General features: G+C 45.6%; 1 protein-coding gene and 1 long non-coding RNA gene across 11 annotated transcripts in view; one reads left to right on the plus strand and one right to left on the minus strand.

Moving 5' to 3' along the window:
• MTMR3 (myotubularin related protein 3) overlaps nt 1-25366 on the minus strand; it is a 79572-nt gene that overhangs the window by 51617 nt on the left and 2589 nt on the right. For 8 of the 10 annotated variants that reach the window (XR_007900907.1, XM_051773345.1, XM_051773337.1 and 5 more), the window contains one exon: nt 12522-12582. The exons of the other annotated variants lie outside the window; for them this stretch is intronic. Coding sequence is in view for 7 of the 8 variants with exons in the window: in XM_051773345.1 (XP_051629305.1) it covers nt 12522-12582 (61 nt within the window). In the remaining variant the exon portion in view is untranslated. The remainder of the gene's footprint in view (nt 1-12521; nt 12583-25366) is intronic. 10 annotated transcript variants of the gene reach the window in all.
• Nucleotides 7542-25060, plus strand: LOC127463663 (uncharacterized). The gene is made up of 3 exons (XR_007900909.1): nt 7542-8009; nt 8751-9017; nt 22725-25060. It is a non-coding gene; the product is annotated as an uncharacterized LOC127463663 (long non-coding RNA).

Here is a 25366-nt window from a genome sequence, read left to right on the forward strand (position 1 = left end):
GAGAAGGTCCCCTCTGAGCCTCCTTTTCTCCAGGCTGAACAACCCCACTTCCCTCTGTGTTCACTATCACACACTTCCCCAGATTAAGCTACATAATGAACTCCCAGTAGGAAAGCAGCTGGATATAAAGCTGTGTACACACCCCCACCTGAGAGAGAGAGCAGAGAGCAACAGCCACACTGAACATCCCACGGCACGGATGGGAGCTGCCCTCCATCAGAATATCCTAGAAAGGTCTCATTCCATCTTCTGTTCTACCTCTGCTTTTATGAGTGAAGAATAAAATTAATTATAAGAGTCCAAAGCATCAAAAAAGTTTTGTCAACATCTGTCACTGCACTGACTCATCCCCTAATGGCAGGTTGGCGTGTTGGCTTCCTTCATCTTCCCACTCGGAAGAGGCATTAATCTGCTTTTAAAGCACTTTGATTAAGCTGATTATCTTTGTATATTTGTTAAAGATCACTTCTTACCCTCTTGCAGAAGGCAACAGTTGAGAGTTAAAACAAAAAAAAAAACCTGAGCAGAAAGGAGAGCTTGAAATGGCAGGAGGAGGCAAGGCAGGGAGAGGCACTGCTGAGACCCTGGGAGTCTAACAGCAAAGGGTACAGAGAAATTTGGTCTTGCATTAAGAAAGGTCCATTTTCCATGATTGGTGTAAAGAATAAAAATCAGTAGAACCTTAGGTGAGATAACAGTAATAATTATTCCAAAAATAAAAGGGTTTTTTCAGGAAAGAGTGTTTCTGAATAAAAGATTCTCTATCAATATTCTCCCTCACTGACCTCAAAACAACCCAGGTCAAAAGACCACAGCAAGCTTGAAACCAAAATCCAGAGAAAATGTCACTTTTTCTTACAACATTTCAGGCTTTCTTCTCTTTTAATTCTTTTTTTAGTTTGGATACAACTCTGAGATCCAAAGGCTGCAATTATTCATATATAAGCCAGGATACAATTTACCCATCAGAGATCTTCTGCATCATAATTTTCCTTTTATTTCAATTATTCCATATTCCTCTGTTTTCTGTGCATGACAGACAAGGAGCAGCTACCAAGAAGGACCAACAAGCTGCACAGATGGGTGTGAACTGTGGAGAGACCTGGAAGATGGGATCTGGGAGTCATATGAGAGGACACAGAACTGAGCAGGGCCTGAGCTGGTGGAAACCCAGTGGACTTGTGGTGGTTCCAAGGTGGAAAGGTGACCAGGGAGGGGGCATTTTGTCACCAGGTAACCAAAGAGCCATGAAATGCAGGGCAACATTAGAGCAGAGTTATGAAACAAAGAGGAAGGCTGAGGCCAGGCAGCAGCAGTTTCCATTTGAAACGGCAGAATGGAGACAGAAGAGAATCATTTGCTCCTCACAGTCCCCACTTTTTTCCATTAAGCCCCTCACAGCCTGTTTGCCACGGTCACACGCCCTCCTGGAAGAAGGGGAACAACCAACCAGGGAGAACTGGCTGTTAAATCAAAGTCTCCAAGGTTTTACTCATCCTCCCAAAACACCTCTTGTTCCCCCTTCCCTCCTGGAGTCACATCTTGCTTTAGCTCAGTCCTTGCTGTAACTGGCTGGCACTGAGAAGGGGCAGCAGCTGCTCCCAGAGAATTCCACACCCCTCAGCAGGACAGGCCCTCACCTGCTGGGTTTACTGACACCCAATGAACACCAGAGACACCTACAAGTCATTAAAAAAAGGAGAAAGTTTGAAAATAGGAAAAAGCAAACGTGATTTGAAGACTCCTTTGGAATTTCAAGATACAATCCCAGGAAGTTTTCTCCCCCACTGAACTACTCCAGGACAACACACACAGAGTCACAGTGATCACCTCCTCAGTGTGTAAGTCAACCTCATTTTCACCACACTTTTTCTGCCAGAAGCCTTTGAAAATCTCTCTAACAAAACACCACTCGATGCTTTTGTCATAAGACAACTTCACAGAAATACCAAATACCTGTTACATGTAATCTATTAATGCTTTGAGAAATAAATAAAGTTATCACAAGGGGTCCCTAAAGGGACTTCAGTCCCCCCCAGAGGTCCAGCAATCACAGAATCCCAGAATGGTTTGGGATTCCAATCCCATCCCCCTGCCATGGGCAGGGACACCTTCCACTAGCCCAGGTTGCTCCAAGCCCAGTCCAACCTGGCCTTGGACACTTCCAGGGATCCAGGGGCAGCCACAGCTTCTCTGGGCAACCTCTGCCAGGGCCTCCTCACCCTCACAGGGAGGAATTCCTTCCCAATATCCCATCTATCCCTCCCTCTGGCAGTGGGAAGCCACTCCCCTTGTCCTGTCACTCCATACTCTTGGAATAACCCTTCTCCAGAGCTCTCTGCTGCACAGCCTGGAACAGGCAGGTCACAAAATCTGTTTGTGTTATCAAGGCCTGCAAGGAGACATCACTTTCTCTGCTTGCACACCCTGCACAGTGTAATTACGGGTAAAGCTTTAATCCATTAACTCTTAAATTGCATTGAAAACACCTGCTCTGCCGAGGAGGCCCCGTGGGTAAGATGCACACCCACCTTCACCCCTTCATGGAGGAACACAAGGGCACTGGGATCACATGTTCAGTGATCTCACTGGATCACACGAGTGGGAAAGTCCATATTTCAAACTGCCCAACACCAGCACTCAGTAAAATTGTGGCACATGGCAAAAATGGCTGTTTTCATGTGGCACTTAAGGTGGTTTTGCTTTAAAACAGGCTGCACTGGCATTCCCTGGAGCACGGTGAGCCAGCAGGAAGGGTACTGCTCCCATACTCCTCCTAACAAAACATTCCCCTGCCTTATCTTCCACCAGCTCTGGCATTTCAGACCCCCCATGGCAGAATCCAACTCCTCAACACAGAACTAACCCAGAGAGCACACTGTGGGAGCACCACCCCACAGTGCTGTAGCTGTTGTTTGCCCCCAGAGCAGCACAGCCTGAAAAACTGCAGGACATTTCAGATTTACAGAATTTGAGGCAGCTTAAAAACCTCTTTGACTCCTGCAGAAATGGCATTTCCTTACAGAACTAATCAATTCACTCACTCACCCCTCAGCCAGCTTAATGCCTTGAGAAATATGTAAGTAGTTGAAGTTTAAAAGGCAGAGTTCACAGTTAAAACACCAAGTACCCTCCCAAAGCCCTGCTGTGCATTAGAACCATGGAGCACTGCATCCTGTACTGCCAGGAACTGAAGGTGTCTTTAGGAGTAATTCACATATTTCCTGCCAGAATCTGTGAACTTGAGGATGAAGAGCTCTTCCTTCCAAAGTCTCTTCAATTCCCATGGCAGGGGACAGGTATGTTTGATCACAGCGTATTTCACAGCACAAAACAGTAAGTAAATTCCACACAAGAAAAGCACTGAGTTCAGGCATTTCTTCACTAGTTCATGCAAAACAAGCCTGGTAACTCAATCAAGGAACCATGTTGGAAGAGCTGACCTAAGCTGAGAGCCCTTTTTATGAACTGACCCCCTAAATTCCATATTTCAGGAGCTAATCAAGGATCAAACCAGCTTTTCTAGGCTTACAACAGCTGGTTTCTAGAGAGCAGTCCAAATACTTGTTTGGGCATCATCCACAACGCTGCCAAGACATCAACAACACTCAGCATTCAACCAGACACTGTTGTGTAAATACTGCAAGGCAGAAGCCAAACTCTGAGGAGATAAAGCCACGTGTGCCTGTGCACGATAAGGAGACCTGCAAGGGCAGGGTAAGGAACACCAGCAGCTCCAGTGACTGCACTGAGTTTTCTGCTGGGTCCTGTTTAGACAGAGAGTTCCAGGACAGAGCCAGACAAGATTTACCAGAACAGGTTCCTGCCCTCCTTGCACTGGAGCAGAAACCCTTTCCAGAGAGAAAACCAGGCTGTTCCATCAACTCAATCTGGAGTGCCAGCTCCAGATGCCCCAAACTTGCAGCAGTTTGCTGTGTTCCTAGTGAAGCCACCTCCAGGACAGCAGCTCCCTACAGGTATTAAGACACACAGGACTTGGATACCTCTCCCAGTTAAGGATTCCTGCATTTAGATCTCAAGGGACAAACTGGTTTGGATAATCTACCAGCACCCTGCCTCCAAGAAACCTGCTGCTTCACGGCCTTTCTCTGGACAGATGATTCACAGAACTATGGAATGGGTTGGGTTGGAAGGGACCTTAAAGCTCATCTCATTCCACCCCCTGCCATGGGCAGGGGCACCTTCCACTAGCCCAGGCTGCTCCAAGTTCCACCCAACCTGGCCTTTTACACCTCAATTCACTACAGCTAAAAGAAAAAGCAGGAACAGCAAATATCTTTTCCTCCTACAGTTAAATCAGCTCAGTATCTTCCAAGTATTAAGACAGCTGTTTATTGCTATCTTTTTCCACTCGTGGAAAGTCATAGTTACTTTCAGAACCAGGAAGGGTAACTGGCTAAATACTACTTTCCATTTGCAAGCTGCACTGAAGTAAGACCTGGGGATGGAGCTTCACAACTGAAATAAAAGGCAAGCAAAAAACAGTCTTAAAGAGCATCTGCCCACAAACAAAGGAGGGAAAGGGACACGGGGCTGCCTGTGTATCCAGCTGCAGTGAGGAGCAGTGAGACCGAACCTCAGCGGGAGCCTCAGCACTCACAGGGATTGAAGCAGCGCTTGTGCGCAGCCCTTTGATGTGGGAGGCAGGAGGCACCCCGGGAGCTCCGACAATGCCTAAAGAAACGTTTTAATGGGCTGCAATTGCCGTGAGTGCTTTGGGAGATCAATCACCCACAGGAGCAGGATCTGCCGGGAAGTGCCGAGCTCTTCAATAGACTTGGGAATTTTGTCACACTGCAAAATGTCTCCCGCGACTGCCGGGGTTCAGAACCAGTCGGCTGTACAATGCACATTTCTCTCATTTTATTTATCTTTAAGCCCAGTAGTCCTCCAGCCATGCAATGTCAGATGCTATGCAATGTTCAAATCTTGGACGTGTCAAAGAACAATTACAATTTCTAAAGTCCTGCTTGCAGACTGCCCAGGGAGGATGAGTTTCTCCATAATAACTTCCACAATACTCACAGTATACAGCCTTCTTCACTTACACTGAAGTTGCACAGCCCTTCAGAGCCAGGAAAGAATTTACTTGGATTAACAGAATATGCTTATTCTAAAAAACTAAACAGCACGAAGCCAAAGTTAAATATATTTAGGCATTTCAGAGGCACCAAAGAAGGTGTTGTGGTTGCTTAAGACACATATGTGTATCAAAACACAGTCTCAGCTGGAACTGAAATGAAGTTCTGCACCAGACTGCAGCTCTGATGGCAAAATAAGGTTTGACAGATCTCCAGTTAACAGCCACAGTCTCTCCCTTCTCCTATTTAAAGTTAAAATCCGCTGAAGTTCAAGCTTCCACAGAAGGATACCAGCAGAAACTTGCCTTATGTGGAAAAAGGAATTAATCCTATAGGGTAACTGTATCTCCTTTGGTCAACCTTGCCACTGAAACAGTGATTTCAACAGGAATGAGTTTCTCCAGGGAACATGAAGATTCAAGTCTGGATTTCCCACCTGCTCACTTAAATCAAGGTCTTTAGAGCTGATCAGTTTTTAACAAGAAGAGATATTACTGCAATACCCTATTTTATACTAATGACCTTTAGAAAAGGACAACAAATTAGTAATGCAAGAGAGTAACAAGCAACCTTTGCTTGCAGTCTGGAATGGCTGTAGGGATGTAACTGCCTGCACACAGACACTTGTGTCCTGTCAGCTCTTAGGGACCATCCAGAACACACTGCCCCCAAAATCTGCTTTAGTGGGGACTCATTCAAGTCAGGTAAACCCTAATTTAAAAACCTCTCTCACTTCTTTTTCCCTAAAGGAACTCATTCCTTTTGGTAGATACAACAAACCCTGGGAAGGAAAATAATAGTACAAAGAACATAAGTAGTCATTTAAGTGTTTTATCCTTTAGAGGACATTCACTCCTTCCCTGTGTGACTCAAAACCAACCTAATTTACTAAGAAAGAGTTGGTTGTAATTAAGAGATAAATCATCATTTTAAAGAAACAAAGATTTGGGCTCTTCAGCAAGTTACCCAAACACATCACATCCCTCCCACAGGCATTGCAGAAGTCAGTGCAGTTCACAGCTCCCTCTGTTACTGATGCACTGGGGAAGGCAATTTTCATTTTAAATATGGTTTAATCCCAGATTGTAAAAAAATATGTATGTCAGGAAACTGCAGTTATCCACTTCAATTTTGTTTTGCAGCCGAATCATTATCAGCCAGCAAGACTTAACCTTCCTTTAGAGAAATATAAAGATTTATTATAACCATCCTTACAGTAAATTCAGCATGTCCCCTTCTGATTGCATTTTATGAAGACATAAAAGAACATGTGCATGTTAGTCCATGAGCCTGAAGACATGAAAACAGCACAAGTCACATTTGTAACATTACAATTCTTACCTGTGACTTGCAGATCTCAAGGTTCAATTTAATGCACAGAAGTAGCACTTCACAGTAAAAATTAAGATTAGCTAAATTAGTCTATTTTTGGTCTTTATAATTCCATCTGAAGCATCCTCTAGTAACAAGCTTAATATCAAAACCAAGTCTGTATTTACTGAACATGAACCCAGAGAAGTCTGTTTAAACCCATGAGGGTAAAACGTTCAAGGTGCATCTGCTGAGAGTCAAAAAGTAAATCAGGTAAGTTTGGGCAAAAAAACCCCATAGATACAACATCAATTAGGAGCAATAAGGTTTGATTTGGGGTTTGGGTCCTGGTTTACTACTTTTCTCCTGATGAAATTAAATGAGAAACCCCCCTGCTCTCAGCTGACCTCGGTTCACAGTGACAATGTATGGACACAACTCAGACTCTCTTTGCTCAGGTCCTCAAGGACCTCCTTAAACATCTTAGGAGGTGCCTCCTCTGGTCAAAATCCAAACCAAGAAAGGGCAGGAATTTCTTTCCTTCCCATAGCTATCCAAGCTGCCTGCAGTAAAGCTGGTGAGGACTGAACTTCACAGAACGCTTTCCTTCTGGGAGAGACTCATATTCAACACCAGGGTTCTGTCACAGAAACAAGCTTTAATATCCAATTACAAACCAAGCAGAAATTATCTGTGCCCCTTTAAGTCCAAATGGGAAAGTACAAAGAACCAGGATGGATACACGTGCAAAAATCCAGACCATTTGGGTTGAGTGGGACAACTGCACAGCAGTGAGCCCAACCCCCCCTTGCACAGCTCCATTAGATCAAGTTGTTTAAAGACTCATTCAGCCCACGTTGGAGGATCACCAGGCATATTCTTTCTAGACAACCTGTTCCAATATGAAAGTTGGAATCTGAAATCAAGTTCAGAAAAATACTCAAAGGCAAAGGAAGCAAATTCCTCTGAGCAAAACTAAGGAACAATAAGGATAAGAACAATGTTCAGAATACTGAAGTCCGCCTCGCTTTTATTGCAAGCCTTTATTTCAAGAGGTTATGCAGCTGGTGTAACACAAATCTACATGTGAACACAAATCTAGAAGCAAATGCTCAGAGCTGAGATGAAAAAGCATCTGTAATTTAGATAAATGACAGCTCGCTGTAGGAACAGCCTCAGCATTCAGGTCTTGTATTTCAGAAAGAGCCTGCACACAGTTTTGCTCATTTAGATTCAAATGCCACAAAACAGCCCAGCTCCTGGATGAAAGATTACATCTTTATGCAGGAAGGCTTCCTTGGCAAGCTTAGGGGAGTCTGTCAACCAAGAACAAGGATCCAAGGTATGTCTGTTTATTCAAGTACCACATCTGTGTCATGAACTCGGAGATGTGACACCTCTGCAGTGAGTTCAGCTGACAGAACTGTTCCCAAAGCCTTCTCTGATGGTGAGGCCTCCAGAATAAAAATACCATCAGGAACCAAAGAGCAAAACTTCTGTGTTCAGCCTGAACAACTTGAAGCTTGAACTGAAGAATTCTCTTTCCAGCTGCCATTACCTCGGCTGCTGGAAAACAGATTCCCCAAGGTGGGACAGGTAGGACACAGTTACCTGGTTTGGTGTTTTACTACTTCAGTTCTTGGTATTTTCCTCAGGAAGTCAGAGCACTGGTGTGTGAGTGCTGCTGGAGGGGAAGAGGTCCTTGCCAGGCTGCAGTGCCTGGGTGATGGATTTGTGGGCTAGGCTGTTCCATGTAGTTGCACAATAAGTCAACAAGGGAGGTGAAGCTGAAAGCCCCAGAGTCTTAATGACCCAGCAGGTATTTTCACTGCTCATGCCATGGAAATCAACCTGTAATTGCAGCTTCAAGTGGTCACACATAAAAAGCACGGAGTGAAGAGTTACACATTAGGAAATGCAAACACCTTGATCACCTGGGAAGCTTTAGCTCAGCTTCTCTTGGATATGTATGATCCCTAACTACCTTCTCCATCCTTTCCTTCCCATAAACCCCCACCCTCACCCAGTGAACTTGGGTGAGACAACATTCCCTGAACACAGAACTTTCATTACAGTCATTTCCCTTAACCCTGTAGTCAGTGTGGAGTTCTGAGCCCAGTCAATCCTCTCGGCACTGCTCATTTCACAGCACCCCTTCTGCTGAGGATCCACAGTGCTCTCCAGAGCTCTCACACTGCCCCACATATTAAGTGCCAGTAATAGATTTTTAAAAGGCTGGAAAACTAAGAGTTCATGGCATCAGAATGATCCTTCTAGTTTTGGTACCCAGAACAAACGTCCCAAGTCCAGTTTTTCAAATACTCCCAATGTTTATAGGATTCTGCTCTGTGCCTGGAAACTCTACTAGCTGGGGGTCTGAGCTGCAGAGATGAGCACCCAGGCCTGGAGTTGTGTACTCAGCACCAAACCCAGAACTCTCCACACACCTGGAAAGGTTCCCAGTAACTTCCCAGCCAGGACCACAATCCACAGCCGGGCAAGGACACACCTGGTTCTCCAGGATGGCACTGACCTGACTCACCAGACCACCACCTACTTCTTCCCAGATAAAGCCACCTCACCCAGTGCTTCCACAAGTACCAGGTAATTTAAGATCTTATTGGGCCACCTGGAAATTCTGGATTTCTTCAGATGTCCAAGGCTACTGCAGCCTCTGCTTAAAGTGATTTCAGTCATTACCTGTGGGGATGAATTACTGATGTCAGCACAGTCACAGCTACACTCAAGAGATCAGACAGATTGTTGGGCATCTGAATATCCAATCATCATTCCTCCCACAAACAGCTTAATCTTTATTTATATTAGTTTATTGCCTCAATTGCACAGCACAGACAAACCTCTTTGGGAAGGAGACAAACTCCTGGGGAGCCTTCAGAACAGACCAGCACTCCCAGTCAGAGCAGCAGCTTCCTCAGACACAGCCATATGCACCAGGGAGCCCAGGTCAGCAAGGACTCACAGTAGAGCCAAAAGAGTCAATACACCCAATTCCCATAAAATAAATCACAGAATCATAGAATCAACCAGATTGGAAAAGACCTCTGAGATTATCAAGTCCAACCCTTGATCCAACCCCACTGTGTCACCCAGCCCATGGCACTGATGCCACATCCAGTCTCACCTTAAACACCTCCAGGGACGGTGACTCCACCCCCTCCCTGGGCAGCCCTGAGCACTCTCTGGAAAAACTTTCTTCCCAATATCCAACCTAAACCTCCCCTGGCAGAGTTTAAGGCCGTGCCCTCTTGTCCTACTGCTGGTTCCTGGGAGCAGAGCCCGACCTTCACCCAGCTCCCCCCTCCTGTCAGGGAGTTGCAGAGAGTCAGGAGGTCTCCCCTGAGCCTCCTCCTCTCCAGGCTGAGCCCCCCCAGCTCCCTCAGCCTCTCCTCACAGCACTTGTGCTCCAGTCCCTTCCCCAGCCTCGTTGCCCTTCTCTGAACCTGCTCCAGCCCCTCCATGTCCTTCCTGAGCTGAGGGCCCAGAACTGGACACAGCACTCCAGGGGTGGCCTCACCAGTGCTGAGTACAGGGGCAGAGTCACTGCCCCGCCCCTGCTGCCACACTCTTCCTGATACAATTCCCTCCTTTAAAAAGCCCTAAAGCCAGAGGTAGGGTTGTCCAGTTTTATTGGTCCCGAACATCATGTCAGTGAAAAATCCCTCACCAACTGATGCAATCCCTCCCCTCTTTGAAGCTCCCTTGAGCAGCAGCACATGGCACTTAAGCTGAGGGGAAAGTCCCCGACAGGGACACTTGAGGGAGATTCAAATTTTACACAAGCTCAAGCTACATTAACACTCAAACTGGAAACCCAGCAAGGCTCAACAGGCTCCTGTACCAAAGTTTTATATGGATCAGGAGCAGCTGTCCTTCCTTCACCAGGCTGCTTTTCCCTCCCTTTTATTGTTGCAGATCCTTCATTTATTTGTTGGGTTCCCTGCTGTGCTGGGCTGGACACCACCTGAACACAGCCCTTCAATCAGGAGCAGGCTCCACACTGAGGATGACCTTCAGCTGGCTCTGGGCACTGGTTATTTCTCCAGCACCTTTAGAAGCAGGCTATTTTTCTAAACCATTGAAGAAAAGCCATTAAATTAGTTTTTAAGTCAGTGTGTGTAATACAGCACAGGCCACCTGCCCCTCAGTGAGGCCCCCCTGCCATGCTTTGTCTGCCATAGCTTTAACTCTTATTTAACTTATCAAAAGGATGTCAGAAGGCTTATACAAGTTCACCTCTAATGTACTCGTTATCCTCTTAGGAGCCACTGAATGAAATGTGAGTTAATGAATAACACAGTAGGAATTATTTCATTATCCCCACGGTGAGAGGGAGCCATCTAATTCTTGGATATGATGTCAGACTTGAGAACCAGCCAGTGGTACTTACTGAGCCTTCCAGTGCTCACTCAACTGCTACAGCAGTGGTGTTCCCAGAGAAAGGCTGCACTGCCAGAACATGCAGCAAAGCTGCTCCTCAGCAGCCTTAGGAGGAATTAAAGCAGCAGGAGGGAGCAACTGGAGCCTGTCATTCTGCTTCCACACAAGGGAGAGGTTTTTAGCAGCACACTTTTAATGTCCAGGCCTTGCACAGGTATGGAAATCGAGGCAGTGAGAGCATGTCAGCTCTTCACATTTTCCCTCTTGCCTTACATCCACCTTTACAGTGTCAACCCCACTTCCAAGTTACCACTTGTCTCTGGTACTAAGTCAACCTGTCTATTAAACTCCATCAGAAACCCAGGACACTTGAAGGGAAGTCTGAAGCAAGGTATAGATCCTTCATCAGTCATTGGCAATCCCATTTTCTGGCATTCAAGGCCACTTCACTTCCACTTAGTTAAACTAAGGCTTCTCACTCGAGAACCTGATGCCTTATGGCAGAAGGTGTTCACAGGAAAAACACCCATCTCCTGCCAGTACAGGAGGACAACTCCAAGAAAGAACAAGTCCTCCTGCAGGTCATCAGGACATTTGCCTGCAATAACAACCAGCTTTATATTGCCTGAAGAGTTTGTATGTTTAAAGAACTAATTCTGCCAAGGAGACCAGGTGGCTTAAGAAGGTGTTCAGAGCTGGTGTTTCACTGATTTGCCAACCATCCTCTCTGCTATCAGGACAGCTATGCTGGGCAGTGCCCTTCAGATAGTTTGGCTCTTAGGACATGTGTCCCTTCCTGTCCAAAACACCCTAAACTTCCTTCACATTGTGCAGTTGGGAGCAAGAAAGCAGCAGACACTTGAACAGCTCACCCCAATCCATTACAGAGCCTGCAGGTATTACTTACCAGGTGTCCCCCTCTAACTACCTGACTGGTGAGGAATAAACTAGTACACAAGCAACCTAAAAACCTAAGCAAGAGGAAAAACCGGATAGCCTGGGAGACCACAGCTGGGAGATGGTTCTAGTTTTCCATCTGCATGAGAAGTCCATCTCCCTGACATGTCATATTCAATGTCATACTCAACACAAGCACAAACTGAGGTGTGTTCTCTTTCTGAGGAGTGATTTTCCCACACCCTGCAGCCTGCACTCTCTCCTGGACAGCCACAGAGCACTGGGGCTGTGTGACACGTCAAAAGCAAAGGGTAATTGTGCCACAGTCCTTATCATGCTGAAAGAAACACTATCTGCAAGCCCAGCACGTGCTGTTCTGTCATTCTCACATGAGTGTGCACATGTAAGTTGTGTTCATAGTCCAGGCCTGGCATCACAGTCACTGCCACGACTGCAATGCTGCAGTATATTTAGAATGGCTCTGTTAACTCTTCAGCTCACTTTAAAAATGCCATTAAGGCATCCCAGCCTCCAAACCCACTGCTGTCCCATAAGCATTCATCTTCAATTCTTCAACCATCGCTCAAAACACCAGTATTTAAGATACAATACCCACGATACAATACCCATTAACATACAATAACCCATGCCAGTATCTGTAAAATGGACAGAAAATTCAGTAAGATAAACCATGAGAAGTTGGCTTTGGAGCAAGTTTGTTATACCAGAAGCTTCTGAACTGGTATAGAACAGGATCTCCCTGCACGTGAAGAGCGTCCCTGTGCAGGAGTGTCTGAGTCAGTGCCCACTCACCCATGAGCTGATCTGCAGAGCATACAGCAGTGCTTCAGCCTGCACAGCTGGAAATCAGTGCCTAAAAGTAAGCACAATAACACAGAGCGAGGTAAGAAACAAGCTTTGGAGGTGTGATGTCACTTAAGAGGGTAATGGGATCAAACTGGTGAGGCTGTGAGCCCTCATTCTGACTTGTGCAGTGATACTGCTTAAGTTCAACCACGTGCTTCCATTGCCACTGAGTCAGAGCTGTCCTTACACAACACACCCAGGCTCCTCAGAGCTGTCCCGTGGGCCCTGCAGAGGCTGGAGCTGCACTCCTGCTCCAGCTGTGCTCGTTAATCAGCCTTTCATGCCAAGAAAACTGCCAAAGCCATCTGCAGCCAAGAGATCCATCTCTCCTGGAAGCATCCTCAGTGCCACGGCCGTGCCAGCTGTACACAAAAACTGCCCCACAGACCTTAAGGAAGATTCTCCTCATCAAAAGCCAGATTCTGTGCCTGGTATTTTCCCTTTCTAAAAGTCCTACATTCTGTCCCTTGGTGAGCAGTTCTTACCTATTTTGAACACCCACTTCAGGAGACAGACAGATTCTTAATTCATCTGTGTGGTCTGGTGGGAGGACAGGAATATCCAACTGCCCTTAACTCTGCACTTTCCAGCTTAAATACATCCAGACAGACTCACTAGAAGGAAGTAAACAATGTCATCCAGACTGTCTGGGGAAGCAACAGTAACTTAAAAACATAGCTGCACACTGCAGGATGGGGTTCAAATGTGAACAGCAAAAGCTCAGACATTCCCTCTATTAACACAAACAGCTTTTATCCTCAACAGCTGTATGATTCTTCCCACCATGATTCTTCCTCACACCCCAAGATTTTTCCTAGCATTAAGTAGCTGCCTAAGTGAGACTCAGTTATAAAGTCATTTTATCACCACTACTATTCTCTCAAAGTTTAAAAATTAAATCAAGTCCTCCACCACTGGAATTTTCATTACCAGGAAGTTGCAGTAATGCTTATTGCATTATGGTTATTGGTTTGTTCTCCCAACACAATAACTCCATCAGTTCAATGCTTTGAGTTAATTATTATTGCTTAACAGAGGTAAATGCAAACAAAAACCTAAAGAGCATGGAATTAACAGTAGGAAACCAAGCTGAACTACTTCAAGATAAACCAAAGACTTCATGATCACCTGCAAGTATCAGGGAAATTCTCGAACAGCTCTGTGTATAAGAAATTAAAAACCATTCAGAAAACAGCCATGGGAAAATTATACAACAAAATAAAGACTCCATCTTTTTCCTGTATCTGGATACTTGGGATCAGCAGTGAAGAAAGGTTTATTGTAACAAAATAACTAAAACTTGGATTGCAGTATGTCCAGAATATTCTGTCAGATCCTCTCAGCAGTAAAGCATAAATAATTATGAATGATTCCCTGGAGAGTCCACCAAAGCTCCAGAGATTCTGTGGAGCTTCTGATCCAAAGGTACCTCCAGCGATACCCTTCTCTCCCTGGGGAAAGGAGCCACAGCAGCCAGGAGGGGAGGAAGGCAGGGGTGAGCCAGCCTGGCACTGACCTCCACTGAAGGGCCACCAGTTGCCCCGGAAGCTTCAGTGAGTTCCACTGGCAAGGCTGACCTTGGAACCGCTCAAACAAGTGCCTGCTGTGAAGCTGCTGCTCCGAGAGCTCCCGCCCAGCCCGAGGCCTGGGAGCCCCGGCAGTGAAGTGGCTGCTCCACAACAATGTGCTCCACTGCAGGAGCACTCACGAGCCACTGAATAGACAATGGAAAGAGCCATTCAAGTGTCAGTCCTCGAGTCCAGCCAGCACAAAGTGCTTTTTGTTTCTGTCTTGGAGATCCTGACGAATCAAAAATAGATTAAGTGTGCTGGCAGAGCGGCTTCTCCCTCCCAGACGGATACGTGATCCCAGGGAAGGGACCTGCCAGGGCTCTGCAGTAACTCACCCCGGGCACACACAGCCCTGCACATGCTCTGCCCTCCTCGGGACACGCTGGGAGTGAATCCTGCCTTTGAGCATTCCGGTAAACTGACAGGGAGTCACTCTGCTCACAGGAAATAACCTCGCAAATAACAGCTACAGCTCCTAGTCGTGTAGGTAAAGAACATCAATAACAACATTCAGTCTTGTTAGAGCCAGAGGAATCTCTGCCTGAGCACAGTTACCACTGAAGGCTTTATTACCTCCGGGGGAGGCTCTGAAACAGATACATTTGTGTTTTGTACAACATCCATTTAGTCCTGCTAAGTTCTCAGCATTATTTTTTAGTGGCTCAGTGACAAAAACAGTGTTACTGAGTAACTCTCCAGTCTGAAGTTTCAGTGCATCAGTCCTCTCTGCTGGATTAAAAACACAACCACCTTAACATCCACAGATCCAAAAGCCCACTACTCCGTAACCCACAAGGAATAAGCACATGTTATCTGTGGAAAACACAGGAGCATTTATCAAGCAACGTATCAAATCTTACCACAAATCCTAAACAAACCCCAGCAATCCAACTGTTTCAGTTAACAACTAATAAAAGATCTGAGAAAAAGGAAAGCATCTGCTCCCACTTCCTACATAAATCTCAAGCAACACCACAGATACAGAACAGCTTCAGGAGCTGTATTTTTGAGGGATAATCTGAAGTTGGCAGTGGTAGATACCCTTCAGCATTTAGGGTTGCCTGTGCCAGCAGGTCAGCCCAAGGTCCCAGTGCCATAAGCGATGGAGCCCCAGGATCCACGGAGCAGCCCTGCTGCTCTGCACCCTTCCCAGGCCACATGCTCTGCCCAGGGAAGGGAAACCAGCAACCTCAGCACAGGGACCATTTACCTGCAGAAACACAATAAAGCCCTGCAGCAACCCTGGTCTAGAAGGGTTAAAAATCCCCTCCAGAGCATCATTCTGAAAACGGCACTGAGACTGCACCTTAACCCTGGAGGATGCAAAGGCTGAGAGCTAAAGGTGAGGATTTCTACCTCAAATCTGCCTGCAAGGAACATTGTCACTTGTGACAAGGAGTTAAAGGACTGGAAGGAAGAGAAAGAACAACATTTGAGTTGTGATGAACTTAACTCACCAGCTCAGTAAGAGCAGCATTTCTGTGAAAGGTTTACACCAAGCTATCTCAAAATACTAAAAAAGGATATAATTCAAGCCTGCTGTTCAACACCAAACAAATCTGCTACTTCTCCATTTGAAAATTCAGTGAGGCTTCAAAGTAGGACAAGCCTAAGCAGACAAACCAGAAGACTTATTCCTTACTTCAGAATTGAAGCTTTCAAACCCTTCCATCCAACCTACTTCATCCAGCACTTCATTTTTAAGATATTCCAGCATATGTTATTCACCCAGCCTACTTAAGATGAGACATTAGTAAGGACTTTTCCCCATTCCTCCCCAAAAGAAAGCCTGTAAAACTGACATCAGAGACAACGTAAAACACATCACTTCAAGATAAGGTTGAAATTAAGGCCCTAATCTCAAAAGTATTTCAAGAATTTCACAGGCAAAAACTCACCTGCAGACCAACTCTAAATCCTAATTTAACAGTTCCACACTGTAAATAAGCAAAGTTGAAGAATGAGAAAGGTATAGCAAGACAGGCACAGCTGCTTGCTCTCTGCAGGTCACATTTACTTCTTTCTGCTAAAGGAAAAACCTCCCTACCCAGTGAATGACACACACCTTGGTATTCAAATAACTGAGATCTAGAGATGTGGGGCAGAGGTAACCAGGCAGGAGTTAACTCTTCAAACAAATGCAGGTTTTAACTGGATAAATTCCTACCCTATACTTAGAGTTTAAAGGTTACAAAAAGCTCAGTGTTGGAGGAACAGATCAGCACCAGGCAGCAAGCTTTTTATAACATGGCAAAGACGCTCTGAATTCCATGTAGAGGCTGAGCTGTCACTCACCCAGTTTGATCTATGGATTCCCAGCTCCACAGAAAGGTTCACACTTTCTCTTTCACATTCTGACATGCAATAAGCTGCCAATGTGTCATTTAACCTCTGAGTTAAAATGTTATTAAAAAATAATCAAAGTAACCAGGTCGTGATGTTCTGAGGGGTCACAGGTAGAGCAGCATCTCGGGAGTCACCTGACAAGCAGCAGATTCTTCAGACAAGTTTCAAGCCATCAAATTTGTTTCAACATGTCCAAACTCTGCCAAGTCAAGTCTTTCACCAACACTCACCATGAGGTGACCCAGGGGAGAGCACAATGACACAACCCAAGTGCTGCTGCAACAAGGTGCTGGTTGGGTTTTCTCTGCAGACGTGATGGATGCACTGAGTTCTCCTACCACAGCTGATCTTCACTCAGCTGCACAAGCCCTCTCTGAACTGACCCCAGGGTATTCCTTCACCTCCTGCATTTTAATTAGTTACAAATAGTTAAGCAGATCTTAAGAATATCAACACCACACAGGGACCTAAATTTTTCCTCCTAAGTTTTCCAGAGTCAAACAGGAGACTTGAAACTCTAGAAAACAGGTGCTGCAACACCAGCCTCAAGTTTACTGTTCATCAATTCATGAAAGCTTAAAAGTTGACCTTTTGCAAGCAGCAAAAACCCACCTGGCTACACCTGCAACTGCACCACAAATGTGCTTCAGAGCAACATCTCCAGACTCCTGAAAAATCAAATAAACCAGCAATAAAACCACCGAGACTCACCAACCTACCTGAACAGGCTGGAGTGTTCTCTGCACCTGCAGAAGTGGGTATCATATTCCAAACCCAGCCTGGAAATTCAGACTAGCTCTAGGAATTCTTTAATTGTCTTGGCAAGAGGCAGCATAAAAACTGGGGAGTTGAAGCACATAAATTAGGTTTTGAGGGTGTTTTGGCACTAAACTGTAAGCTTAACTAGATTCTCCCCAGCCCACCTGCTTACTTCTAATATGGTAAATATTGCACAAAAATCTTCAGTCCTTTCTCGTCCTTTTCATGACACAAGTCACTTCAGACCAGCTTCTTTGGCTTGTTTTAACTTAGCACTCCTTGCTTTTGGTAAGTGAAGTCACTTTAGCTCAGTAACAAATGTTACTAGACCTGTAACGTATTTATAGAAAAATCATTTCTTAACTAGTACATGACTTGGTCTGCTGGGATTGACACATGGTAGAGAGGATTTATGATGAGACCAAAAACTGAATTTTGTTGGAAGAACCAGAAAAAATAAATGCAGTAGTTAGAAATACTTAGAAATTCAAAAGAGAAAAGGCAAATTGAGCCATGTTGCAATTTTGAGGCTCTTGAAATATGTTCAAGTCCATGAGGCTTAGCCCTGCTGTGTCTCTACTCTGAATACCAAACAATTTGGGTCCAGGAGCATGAAGTCTGCTGGAAGCAGGGAAGGATCTCTGCATCCAGCATGGGCAGCAGGTAATCCCTGTCTTTGTGAGAGCCGTGGTCCAACCTGGGGCAGTTGTACAGTTTAAAAAGCTGGACAATAACTCGAAATACTAATGTTCAGAAAAATAAGCTACAGGGCACAGCAGCACGGAACTCACTCCTCAGGGAGCTGCCAACTGTTTCCTGCCCGAGCCCAGCAAATCAAGTTGTCTTATGCAAGAGGAAAAGTCTTCATACCTGAGAGCTGAATGGGACACGGCGGGCTCGGGCATGAGGCAACAGCCCCATTACCTGTAATAGGGCTGTGCTCTGGGTGTGACCCTCAGAGCAGGGGAGCTCCTCAGCTGGGGCCTGACACAAACAGCTCAGCCAAGAACCAGGTTTCAAAAGGAAAGCAAGAAATAGCTCTCATTGTCTTTGGTATAACCATCTTATACTTGTCAAGTCAAGCAAAACCCTTTGTCCCCAGCTGCCCAGGCTGACTCCTGCAGGTGAACAGCACACCCCCCAGCTGAGGTGTCAGCAGTGGAGGGATGGACCCAACCACGCTCCACAGGTGAGCAGAGTATCAAGCCGGTTTCAAGATTGCTTCCTGCTCTGAGCTGATTACAACAGTCGGCTTGGTATTGCTTGTTTTCCCTTCAATGAATTCACAGAATCAACTAGGTTGGAAAAGACTTCTGAGATCATCAAGTTCAACCTTTGACCCAACACCTCCTTGAATTACTACAGAGCTGCCATCCTCAGCCCCTCCCGCTGCTCGGCGATCCCCAGCCTTCCCAGAGCTCCCAGGAAGAAGTGCCTGGGCACTGCAAACACTGCAGAGGAGCTGGAATGCCCCAGCAATGGAAAGCCAGACAGCTCTCCAACCAACCTGCCAGTCAACACTTGAGAAGGAAAAGGTAATTTGCCTGGAGTAACGAGCTAAGTACAGAGCCACCACGACTGCAGCGCCCCAGTCACCCCCGTGGCTCTGCAGGTGAGACACCCGGGCAAGCAGCAGCTCCCAGAAAGCAACACTGACCTTGAGCTTAAGGGACCAAATTCTGCAAAAGCAGCACCAAGACTCAAGACTCAATCCTGTAACTCCCTGGAGTCTTCTCACCATCCTCTTCATTGCCATATTTCGGCACTCCAGGGAATCCTGTTCTATTTTAGCACCCCCCTGGCCCAGTGCTGTCCCCAGGTCCGTGGTTAGCAGCCACCCTCATCAAGTGCCAGCACTCATCCTGTCATTATAAGCCAAAATTCCAGTTGGACGTGTGGAAGGCATTTTGGTTCCAGCTCCTAAAGCCTGCAGAACTGAAAGGGGGAAAAGCAACACAACAGTAACCAGGCACGGTGGTACCATGATGCAACTATACAAGGAGTTACTACTTTTAGAAATTCACTGTTAATGAATACTTATTATTCTTCTACTTTAATAAGGGTTTATGAGCATTACTTATACAGCTATAACCCCACTGATGTCCCATGTGGTCACAGATTGTGAAAGAAGGACCCTCAATTAGCTGTACCACCAGTTTTCCTGCAAGGAAGTTTCCCTACAGATCCCCTAGTACATGGCCTGAGCACTGCAGGTGTATTGGACATACAGGTGCAGTGTCAGTATGTTGAAGTTGCAGTCCTTTCTATAATGAACTTGGAGTTTTAGAGCAGGTATCCGGGCTCCTTCCTTCCTTCCAGTCCAACTGACCACATGGTTTTGCCAGCACTAGATATTCAACACTTGGATCTCCAAAACTGAAAATTTCCATGTGGCTTCTCCCTGCAGTCCCAATTTACTCCTCTGTTACGTACAGGGATGCTCTGCAGCAGGGAAGTACACTAACCAAACACCTCCAAATCATGTGATACTCATGCTTGAGTCTGAAGGGATTAAGAGATTCCAGCCCAAAGTAAAAGAAAACAAGCAAGCTATTGTATTCTGCATTAGAACACAACTATGCCTTGACCATAATCCATTAGCCAAACCTACAAGGAAAGCTGAGCAGACCTCAAAATATTTACCCTTCTTCCATCTTCCTCTTTTTTCCTCAGAGAGTTCAGATTTTCCCAAAGTGCAAAAAGGTGCATTCTTTTGGAAGTTACTCAAAGAAAGGTTCACTGAACATAGACAAAGATGATAATTTAATCATAATGGGTATCCAACCAGAATATAATGCCCTGTTCACAGCAAATTCCTGCTACCAGCAGTGAGAGAAAATTAAGAATCTGAATTCTCAAATGTACTGATGGCTAGTATGTTCACCAATCAGCACACAATTAAGCATTCCTGTTCCCTAATTGTAAAGATGAACACTTATTTGATAAGGATTAGTCATTAATTTGATGAAAAGCTTATCCACTCTTAAAAAAACCCATGCACAGTGTTTAGATGGAAAGGAAAGGTCTGCAGGCAGAGGCAGTAAACTTGTGAGTTTACATTAAGTACACTTCACTTGCTTTCAGCTTCCATTTATTAAAGGAAAATAATCAAAAAACCTAGAAATGCAATCTGCTTAGACATTTTAGCCAGGTTTCATGGATCAAAAGTTCAATAGTGCCTACATTACACTGACTATTTGTTCTCAGAACTGGAAACAAAAAGGAAATTAAGAAAATTCAAATACAATGAAATCAAAGCTATGAGGTCAAAACAACTAGAGTGTTTTCGCTCTGGTCAGCCCACAGCAACCAGGCAGCACAGTGGAGAGAGATGTCCTCACATCACTTTTCAAGCAAAGCTGCTCTGTGATACGGCAGGTGAGTTTTATTCTCACTGCCTCTCATTTTGGCTCTTCTGTTCTTTGCCAGGAGACAGACAAGTGTTTGAAAAGCCTGAACTGAGGGACCCACAGAACAGTAAAACTCAGCTTTGATAAGAGCAGTTTTAGTTAGAGAGACACCAAAGGCTGGAGGCGAGAAAACTGAGAACAGTTTCCAGCTGCAGCAAATGCAGCACCAGGTCTGAAAAGGTCTCAAAGCAAACAGCACCATCCCAACCAGCACAACTCCCAGCGTCTCATTTCCCTCTGGTTTAAGTTTCAATGACAGCAATTACACTCTGGCAGATAGCAGGGAATAAGCAGAGCTTTCCCAGGTACACATTAAGGCCAATTACGGCTACAAGAGATGGAATCACAGCCCCAGCTCACTCCCTGTCCTCATCTGCTTGCAGGGAGAACAGGCAGAGTCAGGCTGTTGGGTCCCTCCTAACTAGCAGGTAGGATATTCCACGGAAATGCCCTCCACCAATTCCAAACCCAGAAATCCCAAGGAAACCTTCCACCAATTCCAGACCCAGAGGCAGCCACTTCCACGAGCAGCTTTGGACTTTACCTCATTTTGAAAAGACGCGGTGACAGCGTAAGAGCGCTAGGACAGAGTCTGACACGGGATCAGCTGTTAGACTGGTCATTCTGATGTCTCCTGTACAAAACTGAGGTTTCACTTCAAAAGTACTGAAAGTTCCCTCACCCATCTAACACCTACTGTAAGATGTTGAAGGTATTAAGACTCCACAGTCATAAGCAGTTCCACTAATACAGCAGTTCAAACAAATGGTTCTTAACCTCTGTATGCTCACTACTTCTTTACCTCAGCCTTCCGTTTCACTCAGCTCTTCAATGCTTTCAACTACCACTTCCAGCAACTAAACAACCAAAATCAATATTCTAGTAGTCTACCCTTGACCTATGCTGTGCTAAACTCCACATGACAGAAAGACTCGAGGGAAGATCTGGTTTTCCATCTGTTTTCTGAAATCTTGCCACCAGCTATAGGGAAACCCCCAAAAATAAGAATCCTACTTGCTCAGAACAGTCAAGGAGAATCCTCAGTGGAACTGAGGAGTCACACTCACAGGGCCTGGGAGTTGTGTGATGCACAGGAGCCCTCCATGAAAGGCTGCTCTCAGGGTGAGCTGGGAGAGGCCCTGCAGCGAGCCCTGCCCTTGCTCCGCTCTCCAAGGGCACTCAGGAGCCAACCTCGAGCATCTTGTCTTCACAGACTCATGTCAACCCACACACACAGCATTTCTGGCCTCTCCCCTCTCAGGTGCTGGGGAGCAGTTTCCCCCAGGCACTTCCACAAGTGGAGAAAGCAGCACTGGAGAAAACAAGTCTCATTCTGTCACGAGTCTGCCCTTTCCTGGTTGATAGAAGAGTCAAAACCTTCTTTTAAAGGCACAGGGAAAGAGAAACTATTTTTATTTCTTCCTGAAGCTCCGTCCTCCCAGGTAACACCACAGAATTAATGCTTTGATTATAGCCCTAGTTTCCAGTTCCAAAGTTGGAGAAGCAAATGAGGCCCACAAAAGGGCAACACAAAACTGTTCTAACAGTGTTTCTATAAATAATGTCTATACCAGTGCACAAATCTCTGGTATCGGAAAGAAAAACTACAAAGACTTAATTATGGCAATGCAGCAGCCTTCCTCCACAAATTCAACCTCAAGTGCATTACTTCCCCCCATATTGCCTATATGTTCTAAAAACTAAACCTTCAGAGTACCAGAACAATCCAAAATACTTAGAGACTATTAGACTTGTATACACAAAAGACTTCATCACACAGACAGGCACCCTAGAGATCTATTTCATGCTACTTTGCTTTCAGAAATCTCAGTTAAAGAAAGATTCAAACCATTTTCACTGGTTTTCCCTGATGAAAATCTTTCTTAAAATTGGGTAAGAAGAACCATAAATGAGAGGCTTTGGTAGAATTCTTAGCCATGGGGATAATGTAAAGCATGAGAGAAGCACATACAGGTAGTAAGTTACTTTAACGACATCGTTACCTTGAAAAGTAGGAAGCTGAGATTATAGTGAAAAAAGTCCTTTTTGATTCTTTTTTCCAGGAAAGGCTAAACCTGATACATTAGACCTGGCACATCTGCTAGAGACAGTCCCAGTAAAGAACAACTTCAGTTCTGAAATCAAACCAAGACAACGTCACTCTGCAGACGATGCAAGAATGACTGGACTAAACTGGAATGGAGGGAGCACAGAACATACAGCTGAGACCCACACACACAACAGCAAGGAAGAAGACACCTAAATATCGAAGAAAAACAGAGCACAAGTCTTTCCTACACGGATAGTCACTGCCTTCTAGGCCACATGCTGGAAGCTCCAAGCCTCCCTTGCTGTCCAGTCTGGGAAGTTCAAACATTTGGACATTCCCTGTTACAGATGCCCCTGTAAAGAACACACCCCAGTCAGGGTGGTGCTCTGTTCTGGCTGCCTTTCCTAAAGCCCAGCTCTTCCCGAGCAGCCAGGGACTAACACCAACTTTCAGATTTCATTCTCGCTTCAAGCTAATTCCATAGGCAACAGGACAACTTGCCAAGCTAAGCCCAGTGTAGCACCAGCTCTAACGCTCCAGCAGATACACAGCAGCTAAAATCGTGAAGCTGAGCACTGCCACGCTGTTTGCACGCTGCAGAACAACCTGATGAGCAACCAAAGTCAGTAAAAGCATCAGCCCAATCAGCATCTCAGGTGAAAGCTGTGCAGAGCAAACCCAGCTTCATTTCCACCGTGGTTACTCAGTCCATCACAATGAAGGCTGAAAGATGTGCTGAGCAAGGCAAAGGACAACTTGCTTTACTTGTCACCTACGGTGCTTCTCCAAGTCTTGGTTTCTTTGATGTTCTGTCCTCTTTCAACATCAGCCTGCAAAGTTATATTTTGAAGTATTTACAGTTCGGTATTTTTGGTTAAATTTCTCTAAAAAAGGAGTTTAATGCTGCTTAAAATCCATTAGCATGTGTTATTGAGGACACATTTCATTACTGGCATGACTGGTGATGTACAACAGCCTGCCCCCGAGCCACTGCTGCTTTACAGCTTTTCACTGCATTCCTAGTCAAGAGGAAAAATAAAATCAAGTTCCACTGGAGCTTGTTCAAAGTATTCACTTTTCAGAAGTGGCAATACTTCAATACAGCAGCTTGTACAATTTAGTTGCAGTATTGCTGAACAAGGGCCATCCAGCTTCAAGTTTTTTGAAATCCAACTCTCCCAAGGAAGAGCAAGAGCCCCTTATTCAGGCAGTTCTTTCAGTGTCTGGGGTTTTTTTCTCCCCTTCTCAGAGTTCCACCACCTCCATGACAACTATTTCAATGTCATTAACAGCCTCACACACAAATTCCAGAAAAACTTCCAGCTGGATCTTTCCATGGTTACCTTATTACAATTTTTAGCATTAACACCCATAAGGGGTTAATAAGGACCCACAAGGTCTGTTGTTCCACCCATGAGGGGGAACAAAACCTCTGAAATACCCAGTTGCCCCCAGTAAGCCCTAGAGAGCCCACTACCAGTTACCAGCTTAACCTGCAGCCACATTCAGGTGTCAAACCAAGTGCTGCTTTCCCAGCTTCACATTAAGATTCCAAGTTTCAGAAGATGAACCAAAGCTAGGAATCAGCAATCGTATTTTAAGTGAAGCCTTTGCAAACACTGCTTTTTGCCGGACATCAGTGACTCCAGAAGCAGCTCCCCCACGTCAGTGAACATTCTAGAAAGCTGCCTGTTTGCCCTCCCCCCCAGCTCACTTCGCACGGCTCCGCAGGTCCAAGCCTCACCTCCAGGTGCACATTGGCACTGGCTGGAGGAGAGCAGAGCACCTCTGGCTCAGAACAGCACAACCTGACACCTCAGAACAGACTAAAGGTGAGACATACCACTGCTTGCAACAAGATCACGCACATTTCTTCCCTGCTGCTACTCCCTGCAGCTCTGAGCAGCAGGGACAGACTCGAGGCTTCCTTACGGGATGAAACATTACCCCTGGAATCACTACAGCCAGCTGGGGTTCACCTCCCTCACACCACCACCAGAAACTACTGATCAGATGAGGGGAAGAACAGGTCAGGGCTACTCATGCTCCAGTGCACCATTAGATTTCTACGGCATCGAGTCCATCCTGTCAGAGCTTCTCAGCTGCTCCCCCCAAAGCAAGGGCAGAGTTCTGGCTGTTCTGCTGAAAAATACAATCCAATAAGGACAGTTCACACCAAAGGAGGCTGTGGTTTGTGACCTCTGCCCATCCCACAAGCAGCTGACACATATGCAAGTCGATGCACCAGTCTGGACACAGCAACCCTGCCCCGTCCAAGGGAGAAGCTGTTAAAGCACCAGGAGCTGAGCTTCCGGTAAAAAGTCAGCATTTCAAATTCTGGAATTACCACCAGCTCCACTTCGAGGTCTTCCATGAAAGCCACTCAGTCAGCCTGAAATTTTGAAGCATTATGTAGAAAGAAATAGTTGTCTTTTAACAATCCAGTTAATTCACAGGATCACAGCACGAATTGAACGCTGGGCACATTCCTCAAGTTTTCCTGACAGCACTGGGAAGTTACGGCACCGATATCTAGAAGGGGGGGCGGAATCACAAGTCATGAAGCTCATTTCTCAGAGTTTCAAACCCATATGGGATCTAACAGGTAGCTCTTTACACCACCAGCAACCCAGGCTAGAGACAAATGCAGAACAG

This window comes from Manacus candei, unplaced genomic scaffold, assembly GCF_025592945.1.
Source record: "Manacus candei isolate 608988 ecotype Guabito, Panama unplaced genomic scaffold, ASM2559294v1 h1tg000167l, whole genome shotgun sequence".
Taxonomy (NCBI): Eukaryota; Metazoa; Chordata; class Aves; order Passeriformes; family Pipridae; genus Manacus; species Manacus candei.